This window comes from Acromyrmex echinatior, chromosome 12, assembly GCF_024713525.1.
Source record: "Acromyrmex echinatior isolate Ae372 chromosome 12, ASM2471352v2, whole genome shotgun sequence".
Classification (NCBI taxonomy): domain Eukaryota; kingdom Metazoa; phylum Arthropoda; class Insecta; order Hymenoptera; family Formicidae; genus Acromyrmex; species Acromyrmex echinatior.
Window position 1 is genome coordinate 2,518,543 of NC_141863.1, and position 17,409 is coordinate 2,535,951.

Consider the following 17,409-nt stretch of genomic DNA (forward strand, 5'->3'; position numbering starts at 1 on the left):
TCATTAATTAATTATCATAATTTATTAAGAGAAAGAGAGCATATAATTCTCATTTGAAAGTAGCGATTCGAAACACATGATGTGAGATTATCGCTTCGCAAATTTTATCCATTAAAAGTGCACAATCAGCATGAGTTCGTGACGGAAGTGTTGATTAAAATAATATGAATGATCTCCCGAATGTATCAATTGCTCAAGTGTCCACCATCGCTACGATTTCGTCGACGTTGATTCTAATATTGGTTTGGAATTAATACAGTTGTAAGTACAGATTTTAACACATAGCGACGCGAAAATAATGCTTATGTTCTTTTTATTATCTTTCAAGAGAATTATATAAGAACTTTTCATTAAATGTAATGTTGTTAAAAGAGATCATTATTATCGCGAGTACCTACAGCGACTGATGGAATATTTGTCAGTGAATACGATATAACGCAATAATACGATGTGTGACAATACGATTGTCGAATGAGAGACAGTTTCGTCAAGTGAACTCCGTGCGACCATACCTTGTTATGGTGTATCACGTCGGTAAAAATGCGATTGTATATACTAATGCAGCGCAATATAAATACAGATTTTATATATGATAATATTATTTGTACAATAAATTTCCCACAGATTAATTGAGTTAATTAAAATACTTAATATTTTATTATATATAATAAACAAAACACCGCATCTAAGGAACGTTGCGATATATATAGACATCGTATAGATATTTTATCCACGCAATGTCATATAATTCCCTCGAAAGATGCTGTGCAAGTACACACATGTCTGTATGTGTCGTTAGAACCAATCATTTTTTACCAGAGTTATACATATAATCACGGTAATTCATTATGTTCTCGATAGAACTGTTACGAATGATAGAGATGTTAAAACGGATTCTGCAACGAGCGAAGCATACTGCAATTAGTTGGTGAGTTAAAAATTATTTATTTGTAAGTGAAAATTATTTATTAATTATTTAAATATATAATTATTTATTATTTTTTCCAGTATATAACTGTGAGCGTATTTAGTATACAACGACTCTGGTGAGTGAACATTTATCACATTTTATTACGTAATCAATTATTCGTTATGATATGAATGTTATACTATCTATAGCAATTAGAACATTGATTTGACGCTTCTAATCGAATAAGAAAATACGAGTAATGTAAAACACGATAACTAACGTTGTATCGTTTAGTAATATAGCATATAGTACTATCAGATATGCTGAGTAAAAGTCTTGGGGGATTATCATATTATACTTGCATATAGTCAGGAATGAATTTTGACATTTATTACAGTCACCATTTGATTTAGAGGTTTTAGATACGCGCTTACTGCATTTAATAGCAAATTTGTTGTTAGTTCGAAGTAAAATATCTAAAATGTCTTGATAAAATTAATACTTGTGTATATAAAAAAATAACATGTAGGCTAGTAATAATCAATTGGCGAATAAATGAATGAACGAATGATCGATCATAAGAACGGACGAATGAATGGACAGGCTTGTCCTTGACAGCCGAGTATCTGTAACCTGGCACTCTCGAAACAGTCGCCAAGCCGTTTGCTTACGCTTTAGCTTTGCCGATCCTGTAAACACTCTTCCCTTTCTTTATGTACTATAGACCTTTGCTATGTATATAATATTCTTTTAATTTTGTTTTATTATTTAGAAAATTCTTGGAGGCAAAATGTTTTCAGAGAGCTAGAATAAGATAAAGATTTATATAAAAAAATTATACTAATAATATAGTATGTACACAGAAGCTAATACATATCTTCAAAAAATGTTGAAGTAAGATTTAATAAAATTTAATGTAGTTAAACTGTAATTAAAGTTTTATTTCATAGAAATATCTTTTTATACAATATATTTTTTTCTATCTACTCGGATTTAAAACTTATGCTTCAAAATTTGCTTTAATAATAAAATAAGAAAATTCAGCAAATAGTGTGATTACAACAATACTTGGATTGATTGCGACAGTTAATCCAAAAAGTATAGTAAACGCATGGATAATGTATAAGAACACAATAAATTAAAATAACATTCCCGTATGTGTATATATATAAAAAAATTCTAACGAATGTATACATGTATACATGTATGTATGTATGTAGCGCGAAGTAATGCACAAAAGTCGGCCTCAATGCCTCGCGTCTGAAAAGAAGAAGGAAGGGGTAGGAGGTGGTCACTAGCCAGCCCTCCTCTCGCACTGATAAGAAAACGTCGCGCGTAGATGGGTATAGAACTCGCGCGATAATAACCACACCGTGCCACGCCGCGTGGCGATTTTACTACTCCCATACTTTTCCCCAGCATGATTCGCGCTGCTCCTACCACCGCATGAAGCAGTAGGCACCGAGACCGACTCTCCCCTCTCGAATCACCACTCCGCTTGCGATCACAGTTCGAATTGGTCATTCTCTCTCTCTCTCTCTCTCTCTTTCTCTCTGTTCTATTTTACCCTATTCCTTCTCTCTCTCGCTCTCTTTTCCTCTCCTTCTTGCTCTCGTTTTCGTCTCGTCCTACTCTTCGACTTATTCACTCCCCTCTTCATCTTTCCTTGTCTCTGTGCATTCGTTCTCGCGGTATCTTCGTCTCGCCTTCGTTCACTTAGCTCGGGCAGCTCGCTAGCAAACTCGGATCGCTTCGGCCATCCGCTAAGACCGCAATTGCTCGTTCATTTTCCGTCTCTCTCGTTTATTCTCCTTCTGTTTCTTTTCCCCTTTTGTTTTACCGCCTTTTCTCTAGCTCTGTTCCTCTACCTTTCATTCCATCTCTTTTCCTCCTCTTGCTTCGTTTGCTCTATGTACATAATATACATGAGCCTCGCTCCCGATCATAGAGCAGTGGCGCGAGTTCTCGTACAGCCAGCAAAAGTCCGGATCTTAATTTTCGTCTAGTCGCCGATCGCGGTGTACACACAGCATCTCTCAGTCGCTCTTCTCTACATCTTCCGTGCGCGACAACGAAAGGATAAAGAACGCGTGAATCCTCCGTAGGTGAGAATGTCGTAGTCGCAGTCATCCTCGCAGTCGAGAATAAAGTGCCAAAGTCTCTAGCTTATAGTGCCAATTCCAGATTGACAAGCAGCTGTCAGACGGACAAGAAGCGGGAACTCAACGAAGGATAAGCACCAAGTGATCTCAAGAAAAACGAGATAATAATTACGAGATGAAGAGGAGGAGCGACGACGATGGCAAACCTGTGGCCAAGTACCGGCACCGCGAATACGGTGAGTACCACTTTCACCTTTCGCGATCTCGCGTGCTCAGGGAGGGTAGTTGAGAAAAAAGGATTCTCTCTCTTTCTTTCTCTCTCTCTCTCTCTCTCTTTTTAAATCAATCTTGAGCTGTTTGGCGACGCTTGACGGCGCGTGATCGATCGATCGATCAGCTTGTGATTCGCAGGCAAGCATCTCCGAACGTGCTCCGAGATGAAGAAAAGAGAGCATGTACACAGTGTCACTAAAGCGCTCAACTGAGCCGGTGGTCCGCGAGTCACTGGAGGCCAGGGGCCGGTCGTGAAGGATGTATATATGTTGGATATCAGAGTGATAACGCTGCCCCTGGTTTTGCGATAACGCCCACCGGTATATGCATACTGCTGGCTGATACAGCCATCAGTTGCATTCAGCTTCGTCGCATCCGTCGCGAATTTCCTTCCGACATCTTTCGACGTTATGCTATAAGTAATGAATGACAACAATTGTAACATGTAATTCCGCGATTGTTATTTTGGAACTAATTACAAATGTATAATTGCGCATATGTAATGAATGTTTTTTTGGATCTTATAGGTTGTTATCTTGGGGAAATAAAAAGTTTGGCACTAAACAAAAGCGCTTAATTTTAACAGTCATATACCTTAATTTGAGCACAATATTAACATTTGCACAAGTCACGTTTCTTGAGAATTTTATATTCTGAATTACGTATGCGTGGCTACTGATTCAAGTATCATAAGTATTATTTGAGAGTAATATAAAGATTTCACTTAATTCGAGATAGTAATCTAGGATTAAGAAGCGCGTTATTTAATTGCTTCATACTTGCAAAAATATAAAAACAACAAGTTGCATCTCTCATAAATTTCTCTTCAACTATTTTTGAATAATATTCTTGAGAGAAATCGCCGTAATTGATTCTTTTATATTTATTCATCAACAAATTCATTTTATTACAATAAATACAAAATATATATTAACTAGTTTAACTTCGCTACAATTATGAATTGAGTTAAAAAGAAGTAAGTCCGTTCTTAAATCGGTCTTGAGAAACTGGACTTTTGAAGATATTATATATTTTTTGACAAATAATGCAATTATAAAATTGTATTCGTAAACTTAGTTTGATACAGAATTTATTATTATTTATGATAATTATTAATCTAATCATATCTTCTACTAATTTAATTTACGATAATAGTTGTTGAGGTTTTCTCGTCATCACCTGTGCGAACGTAATGACCGTTTATGATCAACTGCATTTATTTGCGGTTTGTGGTAGATAATTATATTACGTAGATATTACACTACGGCAATCAATTATATATCAATTATATATCAATACCGCATAATAATTATTAATAAAGATAACAAGCCACAGCTTTTGAGTATCTTGATGCTACTGATTATAACTTTAAAAGATGCAAAACTTCAGTTATTATGCGTTTCATAGGAGTTATTCATAGGAGGCCGTTATATATATCAGTACTTTTCCATAAATATTTGTACGTAATTATTACATATAAAAAATACGGTCTACATTATGTAGACCGTAAAAATTAACGTAACGGCCTCCTATGAATAACTCCTATGAAATGCATAATAACTGAAGTTTTACATTATATATATATATATATATATATATATATATATATATATAAAGTGCTTTAAAAACATCACTTGATTTATTGTCATAGCTTGCTTACAAAAAAAATAGAAAGTTGTATCGTCATTTTTCTGGCAGGTAGTATTTCGCTGACGATACCATTAGGAGTCGTTCTATTATCCTATTCTGCTAATACAAACGCATCGCTAGCACCTGTAACGGTCACTTTGACTATTCCCTCGAACAGTTGAATTTTATCGGTTCGATCGTCAGGGTCGCCATTATTTCTATTTAAACACTTGCTCGCTGCGTCACATGTCTCCTGAGTCACTCCAGCGCGTGTCATTTAGAGACGAAACGCCACCTTCGATTGCTTTTTTGATTCAAAAAAATTTATTTCTTATTTATGATGTACCTATCGATTATCATACTTTTTGATTTAAAGAAATAGATACGTAAAAATGGTAGAAGAATAAACAAACTATTGATTTTTCATATGATTGATATACATATAAAAATAACATGAGTATGAAGAAACTATTTCTGTAATCACTTTTATACATATCGAAATATGTATATGAGAAAGCAAATTTAAAATTTTTCAAAATTAGCTCTTGTAGAATTATTATGTACGTGATATCGAGTCGCAATAATTCTTATGTAGAACATCGTACGGAATTCTAGAATCCAAGCATATGTACACGTATTGGAAACAATTCAAATATCAATGAACGAAATATTATTACACTTTGATTGCGTTGCTGTATCGGGATCCTATATGAATCATATATGCGTCTATACAAATGGACCGTTTGCTTTTAATACCACAATGTAATAAGATAAACTATGACACCCGTTTGTTTGGTCCCTATCGAGCTGACAAAACTACAGGAACGTTGACGATCCTTTCTTCGTCAATAAACTTCCTATTTTGTTTCGTAACTTGCACTTTTATATTAGTTTACTTAGAATTTATATTTTTGTTAAAAATTCAATAATTATTAAAACAATTTTTCATATAGGTCGATTTTGCGCCACGCAACGACCCTGAAAACATTCAAACATGCCAAGATAACGAAATATATTTTATATAAAGAAGGTAAAGTTCGATAGATCTTATCGTGTCGAGTCAGACGATTTCGTACGTTTATTTCATAACTAGTTTTACGTAAATACGACGAAAGTGCAAAATGTCAAGTCGTCCATGCGAGATGTTTTTAGTTTTCATGAGATAAAGGTTTTATAAAAAAACATTTCTTGTAAATTTCCATTATTTTTTGTAATAAATTTTAATTTTTATACTATAAATTATATAGCCATTTGTTTATGATATATTCGATTTAATAATAATTTGATATTCATGTTTACGTTATGCGGACAAAATTTACATCGCGTTAAGTTTTCTATTGGTTAAGTAAAAAAGGAAATGTACGGTCATTTCATAGCAAAAGACGAGTAAGCGCAAAAATTGCTCTCTAATTAGAAACTCATAAACTTTAAATGGCTAGTAATTTTTCAAAGACCAATTATATTATTACATAACTCCTCATTCCACTATTTATTGTTCAAATGATCCAAGTTTAAGTTTGAATTTGAAGAGAGGTGGGTTTTTTTCCAAAAATTATTTATGAATAGATATTAGAAAAATTCAAAGACGCGATCGTTCTTGTTGTCTACCAATAAGTTCGTTGAAGGCCTGGATTTGCTGTACAGTCGGGTACTTGTGCCTGCGTCGGGTTCAACGTGGCGAGGTCACGATGCCGCACAAAAGTCATGGTTCACGTAAACCGATGTACATTAAATCATCGCCATCGTATCAATAGTAGTCGTTGCCGTCATCCTCTGCTACATCGCCTTCGTTCGTCGAATACATTGGCGCACATACAAAGTAAACTGTATAATTTAATTTTTCTGATCATTTCTATTCAAGAAAATTGCAACCAAACGCTAAATTTCGAAAATAAAATAATTGATTAAAAATATACTAGAAAATTAATTGTAAAATGTTCTGGATATTATCTGAAGTGATAAAAATTAAATTGTTTCATTGGGTCAAAGGGTAAAGGGAATAATGGGCTGATCGAGTTATATGATTCAAGCTGTATATTGAAGTTATAACCTTTGTGTCGATTGCACGAATTATAATTAACATTGCTTGATAAGCGATAGTGCATTCTTCGTCTCAGCAACTATTCATATCTCAATCCTGAGTGAATTTATGATCTTCGTGTCGCACAACATTTGTCCTGTTGATCTCAACTCTCGCGATGCAGATCCGTTTGTACATTTGATAAAATATAGGATTAAATTTGGGTAAAATATTAATTTATAGGTTAAATTTGAAAAAAATATTTTTTAAAAATCTTTATTAAATTAAAGAATCGCGACAACGCAGAATATCATTATTAAAATTTATAAATGTAATGTATCTTGGAATCTTCGATATAAAATCGAAATGTTTTCGGTGTATTAAAGAAATTATTTATGATGTTTATTTATTAATAACCACATACTATAAACATTCACAATTTTCTGCACTTAATCAAATTCTATAAAAAATTAGCCACTACAAATAGTAATTATGGTCGATACGGTGGAAGGCTCGTTATATCAAGAATTATTTACCCAATAAAAATGTGATAGAAGAGTAGACATAAGCGGATTTTTAATCTTCAGATAAACTGAACAACTGATTTGGTTATTAATAAATACATCATTATTTTTAACATAAGTAACTATAATCTTCTTGTGCTGTGATAATTTTTTATTAACAATAAAATTTCTCTTTAGTTAAACAACATCATTAACCCAGTTGAAATATGCGCTTGTGTTATTGGTCTTTATCATTTTTATCGCCTCCTCCGGTCTAGTAACACTTACAATTTTGCATCATATGTAATGTATTTTATATCATATAGAGTGGACAATGTAACATATTTCTCATAATTGTCGTATAAATGATATGCGTTAACATATTTTTCATAATATTTATAAGAGACAGAGATATTAATAAGGAAAATTGAGAAGTTTTTTTTTATGAAATAATCTAACATAATTTTTTAACTGTAAAGATTTCAATGTATAATTTATGCTTTCCATAAATGCTCTACAAACTATGATGGTTCCAAGTCCATCTACGTTATCGGTTTTATACAACCAAGACTGCAATCTTACGTCATGGTCATAGTACACAACAACAACCATGTCATTTATTCGAATTTCATGCTTTTTCTGTCTCTACGTATTAAAAGATCCTTATTTTCACGTTATAATTGTTGGTACTGCTCTATAACAATAACAATTTAATCTAATCGATAGCATCTTGACAGTTTTGACATTATTTGAATTCAATTTTGTCCATGAATCTTAAAATACATAATATATAGGATTTGAGTAATAATTACAACAGTAAAACTAATAAAACTTTTGTTAATTAACATTTACATTAAATTAAATTACAGTTGTAAATATTAATTTAATTATACAGTATATTGTTATGTTTATAAAACTCTCCTATATGATTGCGAGTAAAATCATTTGTGTTATTGAAATTAGTATTGTTATAATCATCAAAGCAAGATCTAGCAGATCGATTGATAAATTAGATGACAGAAAAATAAGTTTATGAAAAGAAGAATTGTATACTACGGATGCTCCAAAATGGCCGCTATGGTGGAAGGTGAATGGCTCGTTACGAGGAATAAAGTTCTTCCTACTATTTAGCTCCGCCTTCGTTTAAATTTTCCTGCCTTTACAACTTTTATGTTGATCGTTTCCATCTCCATTGGCAAGCATTTCACAAGTTGTTTATATATGATTTTGTTGCAAATATATTACAAATTATGTATATTACAATTTATAATTACAATATATTAATGTTTAACCAAGTCGAATTTTTATAAATCTAATTTTATGAAATTGTTCGAGATGATGATAATTAACGTTCAATAAACATATTGTGTTTAAATCAGTCCTTATTTTTATAAGATTTAACATTTATCTTATATTTACTTTATATTTATATTTATTTTATATTTAATTTTCTTCAATATCGTTGTGTAGTATCGTTAAAAATTTGCAATTGGTTCATGATATATATTAATTTTTAAATTATACTATATTTTAAATGGCATTAATGTCATTTTGTAAGTAGCTTTAAAAAAAAATTATAAATATTGTCATGCGTACCTCCTCACCAAAATGCTTTTATCCGTAGTTACTATGTCATGTCTCTCTTCCGACCTTATTTTTAAACTCGTCCCTTATCGCGTGAATTATGCTTGTTTTGCCATCTTTCTATGACACACTGTTGCACTTGTATCGGGAAAAACGACAATAATAGGTAGCTGTTGTCCCGTCATAATGGAGACAAAAAGATAAATGCTGCACTCTTCACCCAAGACTAAATGTCTACTTTTTTGAAAAGAAAAAATTTTCTCATAAACCTAGTCACAATAAGAAGCCACTTTCAGACACAATAAAACTGTTAGAAGTTCTTTTCAAAGAAAGCATTAAAGGAAAGCTAATCTTTGCATTAGTTTCGGAAGATTATCGAGATTTTTTTGTGGAAGTATGTATTTCTTAATTGCCCTGTCTAGACAGTAGCTTTAAAGGAATGAATTTTAAACCGAATTTTAAACTCTGAATTATTGACATTGTCAAGTATAAAGTTTAATTAAAAATTTCTATTTATTTTATAATTCCTTTGTATATGTATAATAAACTTGCATATTTTAAAGTTCAAAAAAAATGGAACTATCACTCATTCGATAAAATAACAATTTTACAGAAAGGAATATAGAAGGAATTTTGACATTTTGTAAAAAATTAATTGATATTTTGACAGCTTTTTCAGAATTGCCAGTCGTGTCATTTAGTTCAAGGAATCGATTTACCATATGGAAATTCAATGTTGCTCGTTATGTAAAGACAGCTAATATAGTTAAACCATCGACAATGAATAGCGAATTAGGAATAATTCATGCACGTTTATTTTTTTATTTTGTATTTTAATAATGCTCTATTTTATATATTTTAATAATGATTTTCATTTCCTAAATAGTATAAAAATAATATAGATTGTTCCATTTTTATAATAGAATGTTCGATTTTATAATTTTCTCGATTATATTAAGAATTGAAGAATTCATTTCTATCATTTCTGAACCGTTTCATAATTATTCATAAATATGAAAGTTTAAGTTATGAAAAGCTTAACAATTAGGTTCACTTATAATTTTCATTTATTGTAAATATAGATTTAAGATAAATAAGCTTTTCAATTTTACCTAGAAATTAATAATCAAAATATAGGTTAATAGAATAGTCGATATAGTTCGTAGCTAAGTTGAAAATATTTTTTACACAGCAGGGTTCTTTAACCGGTGCATCGCTATACATCGATACCGTAAAGGGTCTCTAGAAAACTATAGAGAAGGTAAAAAGAAATGAAAAAATTTTGAAATCAGTAAAAAAGCGAATGAGATGTAAAGGAAATAATGTTTCAAAAATTGTGAAAATTGTTTAAATTATACGGTACATGTTCACTCTCGCATACACACACACACACATACACACACACACACACACATTTTAACCAAAGCGCAATATTATTATAATAAAATCACTTTTAAAATAATAAAATCACTTTTAAAATAATAAAATGTTTGTGAAAAATAAAAATTATGTAACTTTATTTTTTATTTCTAGATCTTAGCGGTATCTGATAAAAGATCTATGCTGAGTGCTAAAAGGTGTGCATATAATGATGTAACTCGAGAAATTTGGTTTCTTATTCAATATGCCATAATTAAAAAAAGTTGAAAATGTATAGGAATTTTATTAGTGGAGAGAGACAAACAGAGAGAGAGAGAGAGAGAGAGAGAGAGAGAGAGAGAGAGAGAGAGAAAGAGAGTATCGAAAGGCTTGTGTGTCGCGACGAAGTTGTTTCGTACCGCAAGTAGTCGCTGTTACGTCATTTAGGGCCTGCAGTAGGCATTGTTTTCAAGTTTCCTGAAACGGCTCTGCGTGCAGAGTTCGTGCAAGTACAAAACGTCTTAGGCCGTCGCATTTAACGATACAACGACCGTGAGGTGGGCTATGCATAAGTCAGTATACCGGGTGTCACCGGAAAGTAACATGGAATACTAATATCGTATGATTATTTCAAAATAGCATTTGATACTACATTCTAAATTCACTAAAAATTTAATTGTTTCTTTGTCCTATGACATTTCTCATGTAAATCCTATTTAGGATTCAATATACAAAATAATTCATATTAAAAATTATGACTCTAAATGCGAAATGTATATCTAATCTAACGTCTTCTCAAAGTTATTATACAGATACATTCAACACTTACACACCCATAATCGAATGTTTAACAGTAGAATATTTAGTAAACATTTAACGCGACAAATCAACGAAATCACATGCGAATAAACAATGTAAACAATGAAATCTATAATGCCCAATTTCTTCATTTCTAGATAACTTTACCCAAGAGATATCTCTCAATGGAGAGAATCTCCTGGAGGAATCTCCTCTAAGGTCCGCAATTTATCTGGAAGTGAAAAAATTGGGTATTAATCTGGTTCCAAATTAAGTAGCAATGAAAATGATAATTAACACCGTTTTCACGTGACCAAAATGTCATTAATTAATAGAACGTGATTATTTTATTTCTTCCAATTTCAAAATTGAAAAATAATTTTTAATTAATTTAATTTAAATATTTTTCATCGCGCTCATGGCAGTGAATATCTTATTTACGCATGTTATTTATTTCTCATGCAACGGCAAAATAATATTGCTTTAATTATCATTACGAATGATGATAAGCTAGCTATTTCGTAACACAGATGATAGCGCAGGAAAGAAATCATGTCTATTTGATCTTTAGCGAAAATATTTCGTCCGGCAGATATGTTTAGCTTAGCGAACCACTTCCTTCAACGCGGCATGATTTCCGCCGATTCATTTCCGCTGCAATACTGTATTTTTTTTTCTTTATATCTAACTGATAGCGATAATATTAACTATATTAATAACGAAAACGTATCTTTATCGGATATCGAAGAATTGGATGTTCCAGTTGGAAAATTAGAATTCATTAAAAAATTATATATCATTTTGATTGAGATTTATTAGATAGAAAGAGAGAAGGAGAGAGAAACTTTTTGCACCATCTTAACAATAATCCACACGTGCAAATCGCGGTTTCACAAACATGGCAATTTCACCGGGAAGCAAACCGGTGACACAATTCAGAGACACGTTTCTTGCTTTCGCAATCGCTCGAGCACGCTCGAGCATTGTATACATCATGCCACTATGCGTCTCTTCCTATGCGTTTTCTTCCTCTTCGAGATCGCGTCTTCATTTTCGACCGGAAGTCAGCCTCCTCGAAAAGGCAGACTTCCGCGACGGGTTTCCGAATTCTCCGAATTCTCCAGGTAAACCATAGAGTAGGAGAGAAGAAGAAGAAGAAGAAAACACTTTTATTAGGCGATCTAATGTGTACGGCGTACTGTATCGTCTGCAACTCTCGCGGTGACTGATTTCACGAAATGCCGAGTGCGTGATAATGCACACACAGAGAACGACTAAACGTCGACGATATCTGGCTTGTGCACTGGGTTTTATCTTGGTGGCGTGCCGCGCGAAATGGTGGGTGGCTATCTATCGGGCCCCGGTGTACCAGCCGCGAGCGATAGGACTTATCTCACGATATACCGGTGCCTGACGAAACCTGACTTGAGTTAGGGGTATTATGAACACCCGATCGACGTGCACGATTTCGCGCAGGGTGTATCCTGGAGCTGTCAATAGCGGAACGTGCGTATATTTCCTTCCGATGTAATCCTAATTATTGGAAATTCTCCCGAAAAAAACATTCTCAAATATTGATGTATATATTCTTCATTCATGTGCAAAAAAATCCTTCTGTGATATTAGTTTTCCAGAAGCAGGAGTCTTTCAGCCGTAAGAAATAATCCTAAATTTACTTTTGGCGACGTCCACGTGATGATGATGGCCTTCGTTTAATTTAACATTTATTTTGACTAGGGGAGAAGGAAATATAGCATTCATATTTCTTTTATCTCAATGAGCAGTATATTAGGAGTGTGTAGCATTATATATTGTGATTTTCCACATATCACGCGGTGTACGAATTGAAAAATAAAGTCAGAATGTTGGATGGCTATAATTGTTATTTTTACAAAGATAGATAGTGCATTTTCTGCATATAGATTGTCGACGTTGTATATATATCACGTTTATAAATGCAAATGAGTTAAGGCTTTAAATTTTGTCAACCATCTGATTTTTGCTCATGTCAGCTGTCTGATATATCACATGTAAGAAACATTCTTATATCAGGGAAACTCGTATCTCGGAGAAATTCATACTTTTGCACACAGATATTTCTACAAATATTTAATTTTTTTACTTGGTTTAATTATCAAGATAATAATAAATAAAAATCACTATATGTGATTTTCCTGAATAAGGAATTGTATTCAACTTGTTGAATAATTTCTATGCAAAAAACTGGGAGAGTTTTTAGGGATTCTCTATAATTTTACCGCAATCAAAATGACACATTAGTTCGTCGAATGAAAAGTTTCACTACTAATCGATTTTAAAAGGCATAAGACGACAGCGAGCCTAATGAGACGCATGTGGATTATTATTATTCAGATAAGAATCTGAACGGGTTCCGACACCCGACACGATTCTCCATACTGATCCATACGCTCTGTTTATCTATGGATCGCGTGTGTATCCATGAGTAAACGTCACTTCTTGCAATCAATCTCTCTACCCTTTTCCGGAAGTTTCATAGTTGATCATTTCTAATTTAGACATTCCGACATCGTGACTAATCATACTTTTCTCATATGACTTGTACCCGATGAACAGATTCATGTATTTAAATCTATGTATTAAATATACATACCATATATATATAGAAAGAAGTATTATATATATCAATACTGCGTTCTTAAAAGTACTATCATATTTCTTTCTCGGAATTTTTTGAAATATAAAATATCGTGTGGTACTTTATTGATAAAGCTCGAATACCCTCTTCCTAACAAATTCTAAATTTAAAAATAACTTGTTAAAGCTAAAATTTTGAAAATTTTTACAAAAGTTGTATATCATCGTTTTATGTCGTCGTACAACTCGCAAAAGGACTTGTGCAATTCGTAGAAAGAAAAAGAGAAGTTACTAATAAGTTTGTTGAGAGTCACTGTTGGCTTGCAACTAGTTCAGATAAGGTATCGCCTGGCGGTCGTTGCGCGCGATAGCGCTTCGCAGTGCGGCCTCGATGTAACGCATCGCCACGCATTTATGATTCCTACAAATGCATGCAGACATTTATGTTTATGCGTCTCTATAGGCATAAACATGCACATATAAAAAGTAAAAAGAGAGAACGGAAAAAAAAGAGTATGTTGCATGTAAAGAATTAGATGAGCTTGTCATATCCATACATTCTCTCGACGTTGCCTGACATTTCAATTGAGATTACGTCATTATTCCTTTTCTTACTGAAAAAACATTCAGATTGTCATGAGTTAATAATTTTATAATCTGCAGTATTTTTGTGTAAATTTACATATGTAAAAAGTTTTGTGTGTTTAAATAGAATCAATTTGAAATTAAATTGAAATTCTCTTAATGATTTCGGAAACGTATTTCAAATTCACCTTTACAGGGCAGAGAAACGATTGTAGTGGCACTGAAACAGTACCATATTTTGAGGCAAATGAAATAATGAATTCTAACGAACACATCTTACAGAAGAAAAAGTTGCAAGATTAAAAAAAAATGGACTCTCTCCTGTAAAAATTAATTGTCAAAATTTAATTTGATAGAAATAAAAGTTATTATTAAAAAAACCATACATGTATCGTTAATTCATTATATATGAAAGCCATGTATTTTTACATACAACTTATGAATTACACAAAAGTGCGAGTCTATGAAGATGCTAAAGAATCAGAGATAACGAGATCGTATTGGGCATCGTAAGGATGTTGAACTTTCTTATTCATTTTAGCAGTGATATGGTCCTTACGTTAGAATGATAATCGCGCGTGTCGAGTAGTACGGAGCGTAGTATAACTCACGTTGTTGATAGGGTAATCTCTTGCGGCAGAGATTAGCCAAGGACGCGGAGATAAACTTCTGCATTGTTAACACCCCTTCTCTCCATCTTGGCGCGATGAAGGCTCGTACTCTCTCACGTTCCATGATATCAATGATATGATTCTTTTTCTCCCTTGCTTCGCTCTTGGCAATAATGACTTTATAAAACATTCTAATCGGGTCAATATAACGATAACGTTTGCCGCACTACGTAAGAATTCGTAAAGAATCGAGATTATGCGTCTACAGAATTTATAATTTAAATTCTTCATCATTAAAGCAAATTCATATGTTGGAATAAACTAAACTATATGATTCCCCCCCCCCTCCCCCCCGGAGATTAATAGATATATATCTTTCAATCGTACTATACGTGTTTAATTATCGACTTATATATTAGGTCATTTTAAAAGTATCTACGGCTTTTTGTTCAATTTTTGAATGAAAAAATCGCGGATACTTTTTAAATGACCCAATATATAATATAACAATATTTTATATTTTGTATTTAATGTTAGAAACGATATTCGGAAAAAGATTCTTAAGGAACGAGGAGATCTTCGGGAAGAAATCGCTAAAGATTTTTGGAAATAAACTTATATACATATTTATCTTATCTATCGTTAAAAGATGATTGCCCCGATGGCTCGACGGTTTATTCCTGCACCTGGATTGTGGGGGTTGTACGACTGAATCCTCTTCAAACGTGGCTTTCTTCGAGGGGTAGACAGCTGAGCAGCCCGCGTCGCGTCGTCCGCCCTCCGTGGGGTCGCGACGGTGATAAGAGGTGAAAAGACGGTTACTTTCCCATACGTACCGAAGCGGAAATGCCGCATCGCGTAGCGTCGCACCAGAGAATGCGAATGCGCCCTATGCGGGTTTTATCGTGCGTAAAACATACCTCGTCGTCGAGCCGGCCCACTTTATGAACGTTGCTCGCAGTTCATGCTAATGAGTATGTGGATTGCATCGCCCCGCCAGAAGGATTTCATAGGTTGCCGTCGTTTTTGCGAAATATAGAAAGTTTGTGCTATGATAATTTAAAAACAACTTAATTTTTAGTTTTTACACATTTAGTAGGTTCCTTGAAAATTTAATTATTAAAGAAAGTAAAATGTTTTATTTTTAATACATTAATATGAATAATATTCGTATATAAAATATTAATATAATTTGTATATTATATGTAATTATATTTTTTTCCTGATAGAAAAACATTTTTTTGTTGTAAATATTTACAGTATAATATACATTTGAATATTTAGGTATTTATATAACAGATGAACCATACATAAAAACACATCTTTTAAAGTCTTAAAGTATATCTTTTAAAAATATTTATGTTTTTACTAAATGATAATTAAAACAATCCTTTTTTTCGACTGAAACATACATATCTTGATCCCAAAAGAGAGATACTTTATAACGATGATTCCTTCAGAATATTCTTGGCTATGTATACATATAATATATATTTATTATTATATATATTTATTATTAGGATAGAATTCTTTGTATCACGTCCCTCAGGATTCAAAACGCCCGAAAACGCCCCCAATGTTCGGCATATGGTTATCTGGCATGTGCCAGACAGCCTGTCAAAACAATTGCCTGTCAACAATCGTTTCAATGTAAATCGAGCTGTTGTTCGGAATCATTAATCAGTCATTGGAAACGTCTCTATTATTGATGCGTTTCGTAATAAATGGCGACAAATTTGTGAGATTACACAAACACATTTTCAGAACTTGTGTTTTTAAGTAACATTGATTACTATTCAGAAATCTGCTTGATCGTTAAAAAGCAAGTTTTAATTTTACAGAGTAATGTTGTGTATATATACTTTGTAGATAAAAGCAATGTTTTTTTTTTATGTGTGTATCTTATATAACATAATTGATTACAGTTACATTAATTGAAGAGAGAAATTTATGCTAATTTATTTGAAGAGAAAGAATACTATAAATTTTTCTAATTTAACATGATTAAAGCCAGTCAAAGAGATGAAATGAGAATCGCTGATATGCAGGGAGAATGAAGGTGACGGTAAATCGAAGGAGAAGGACGCAGGAAAGCATACGAGGTATTATAACAAACTGCCGTGCAATATTTTATGGGTTCCATAAGGAAATGTCGTGACTCGCAATTGTTCCGCGTGTAATACCGGAGTAAAGGCGATCGACTTGGAGCAATAATTAATGCGAGAAATACGGATCGTTCCAACAGGAAAATAAGCGCCCGGTCTTCATGCTCTTCTACCTTTACGTCAACATTACGATTTTCAATTCGTTGCGCTAGAAGCACGTTAGCACGTTAACTAGGAAAAATTTTTTGACATAATCAACGACAATTGTATTTTCGAGTTAGTTTATAATATTAATAGCGATAATATATCTGACT

At 32.8% G+C, this 17,409-nt stretch overlaps 1 protein-coding gene across 4 annotated transcripts in view; it reads left to right on the plus strand.

Moving 5' to 3' along the window:
* The first annotated feature begins 2,604 nt into the window (after window positions 1-2,604).
* The window catches only part of LOC105153867 (uncharacterized), a 58,291-nt gene continuing 43,486 nt past the window's right edge, over window positions 2,605-17,409 (plus strand). For 3 of the 4 annotated variants that reach the window (XM_087412130.1, XM_087412129.1, XM_087412131.1), the window contains exon 1: window positions 2,605-3,248. In XM_087412130.1, coding sequence (XP_087268256.1) covers window positions 3,188-3,248 — 61 coding nt within the window. In that variant the 5' untranslated portion in view covers window positions 2,605-3,187. The remainder of the gene's footprint in view (window positions 3,249-17,409) is intronic. The other variant, XM_087412128.1, reaches the window with a different exon arrangement.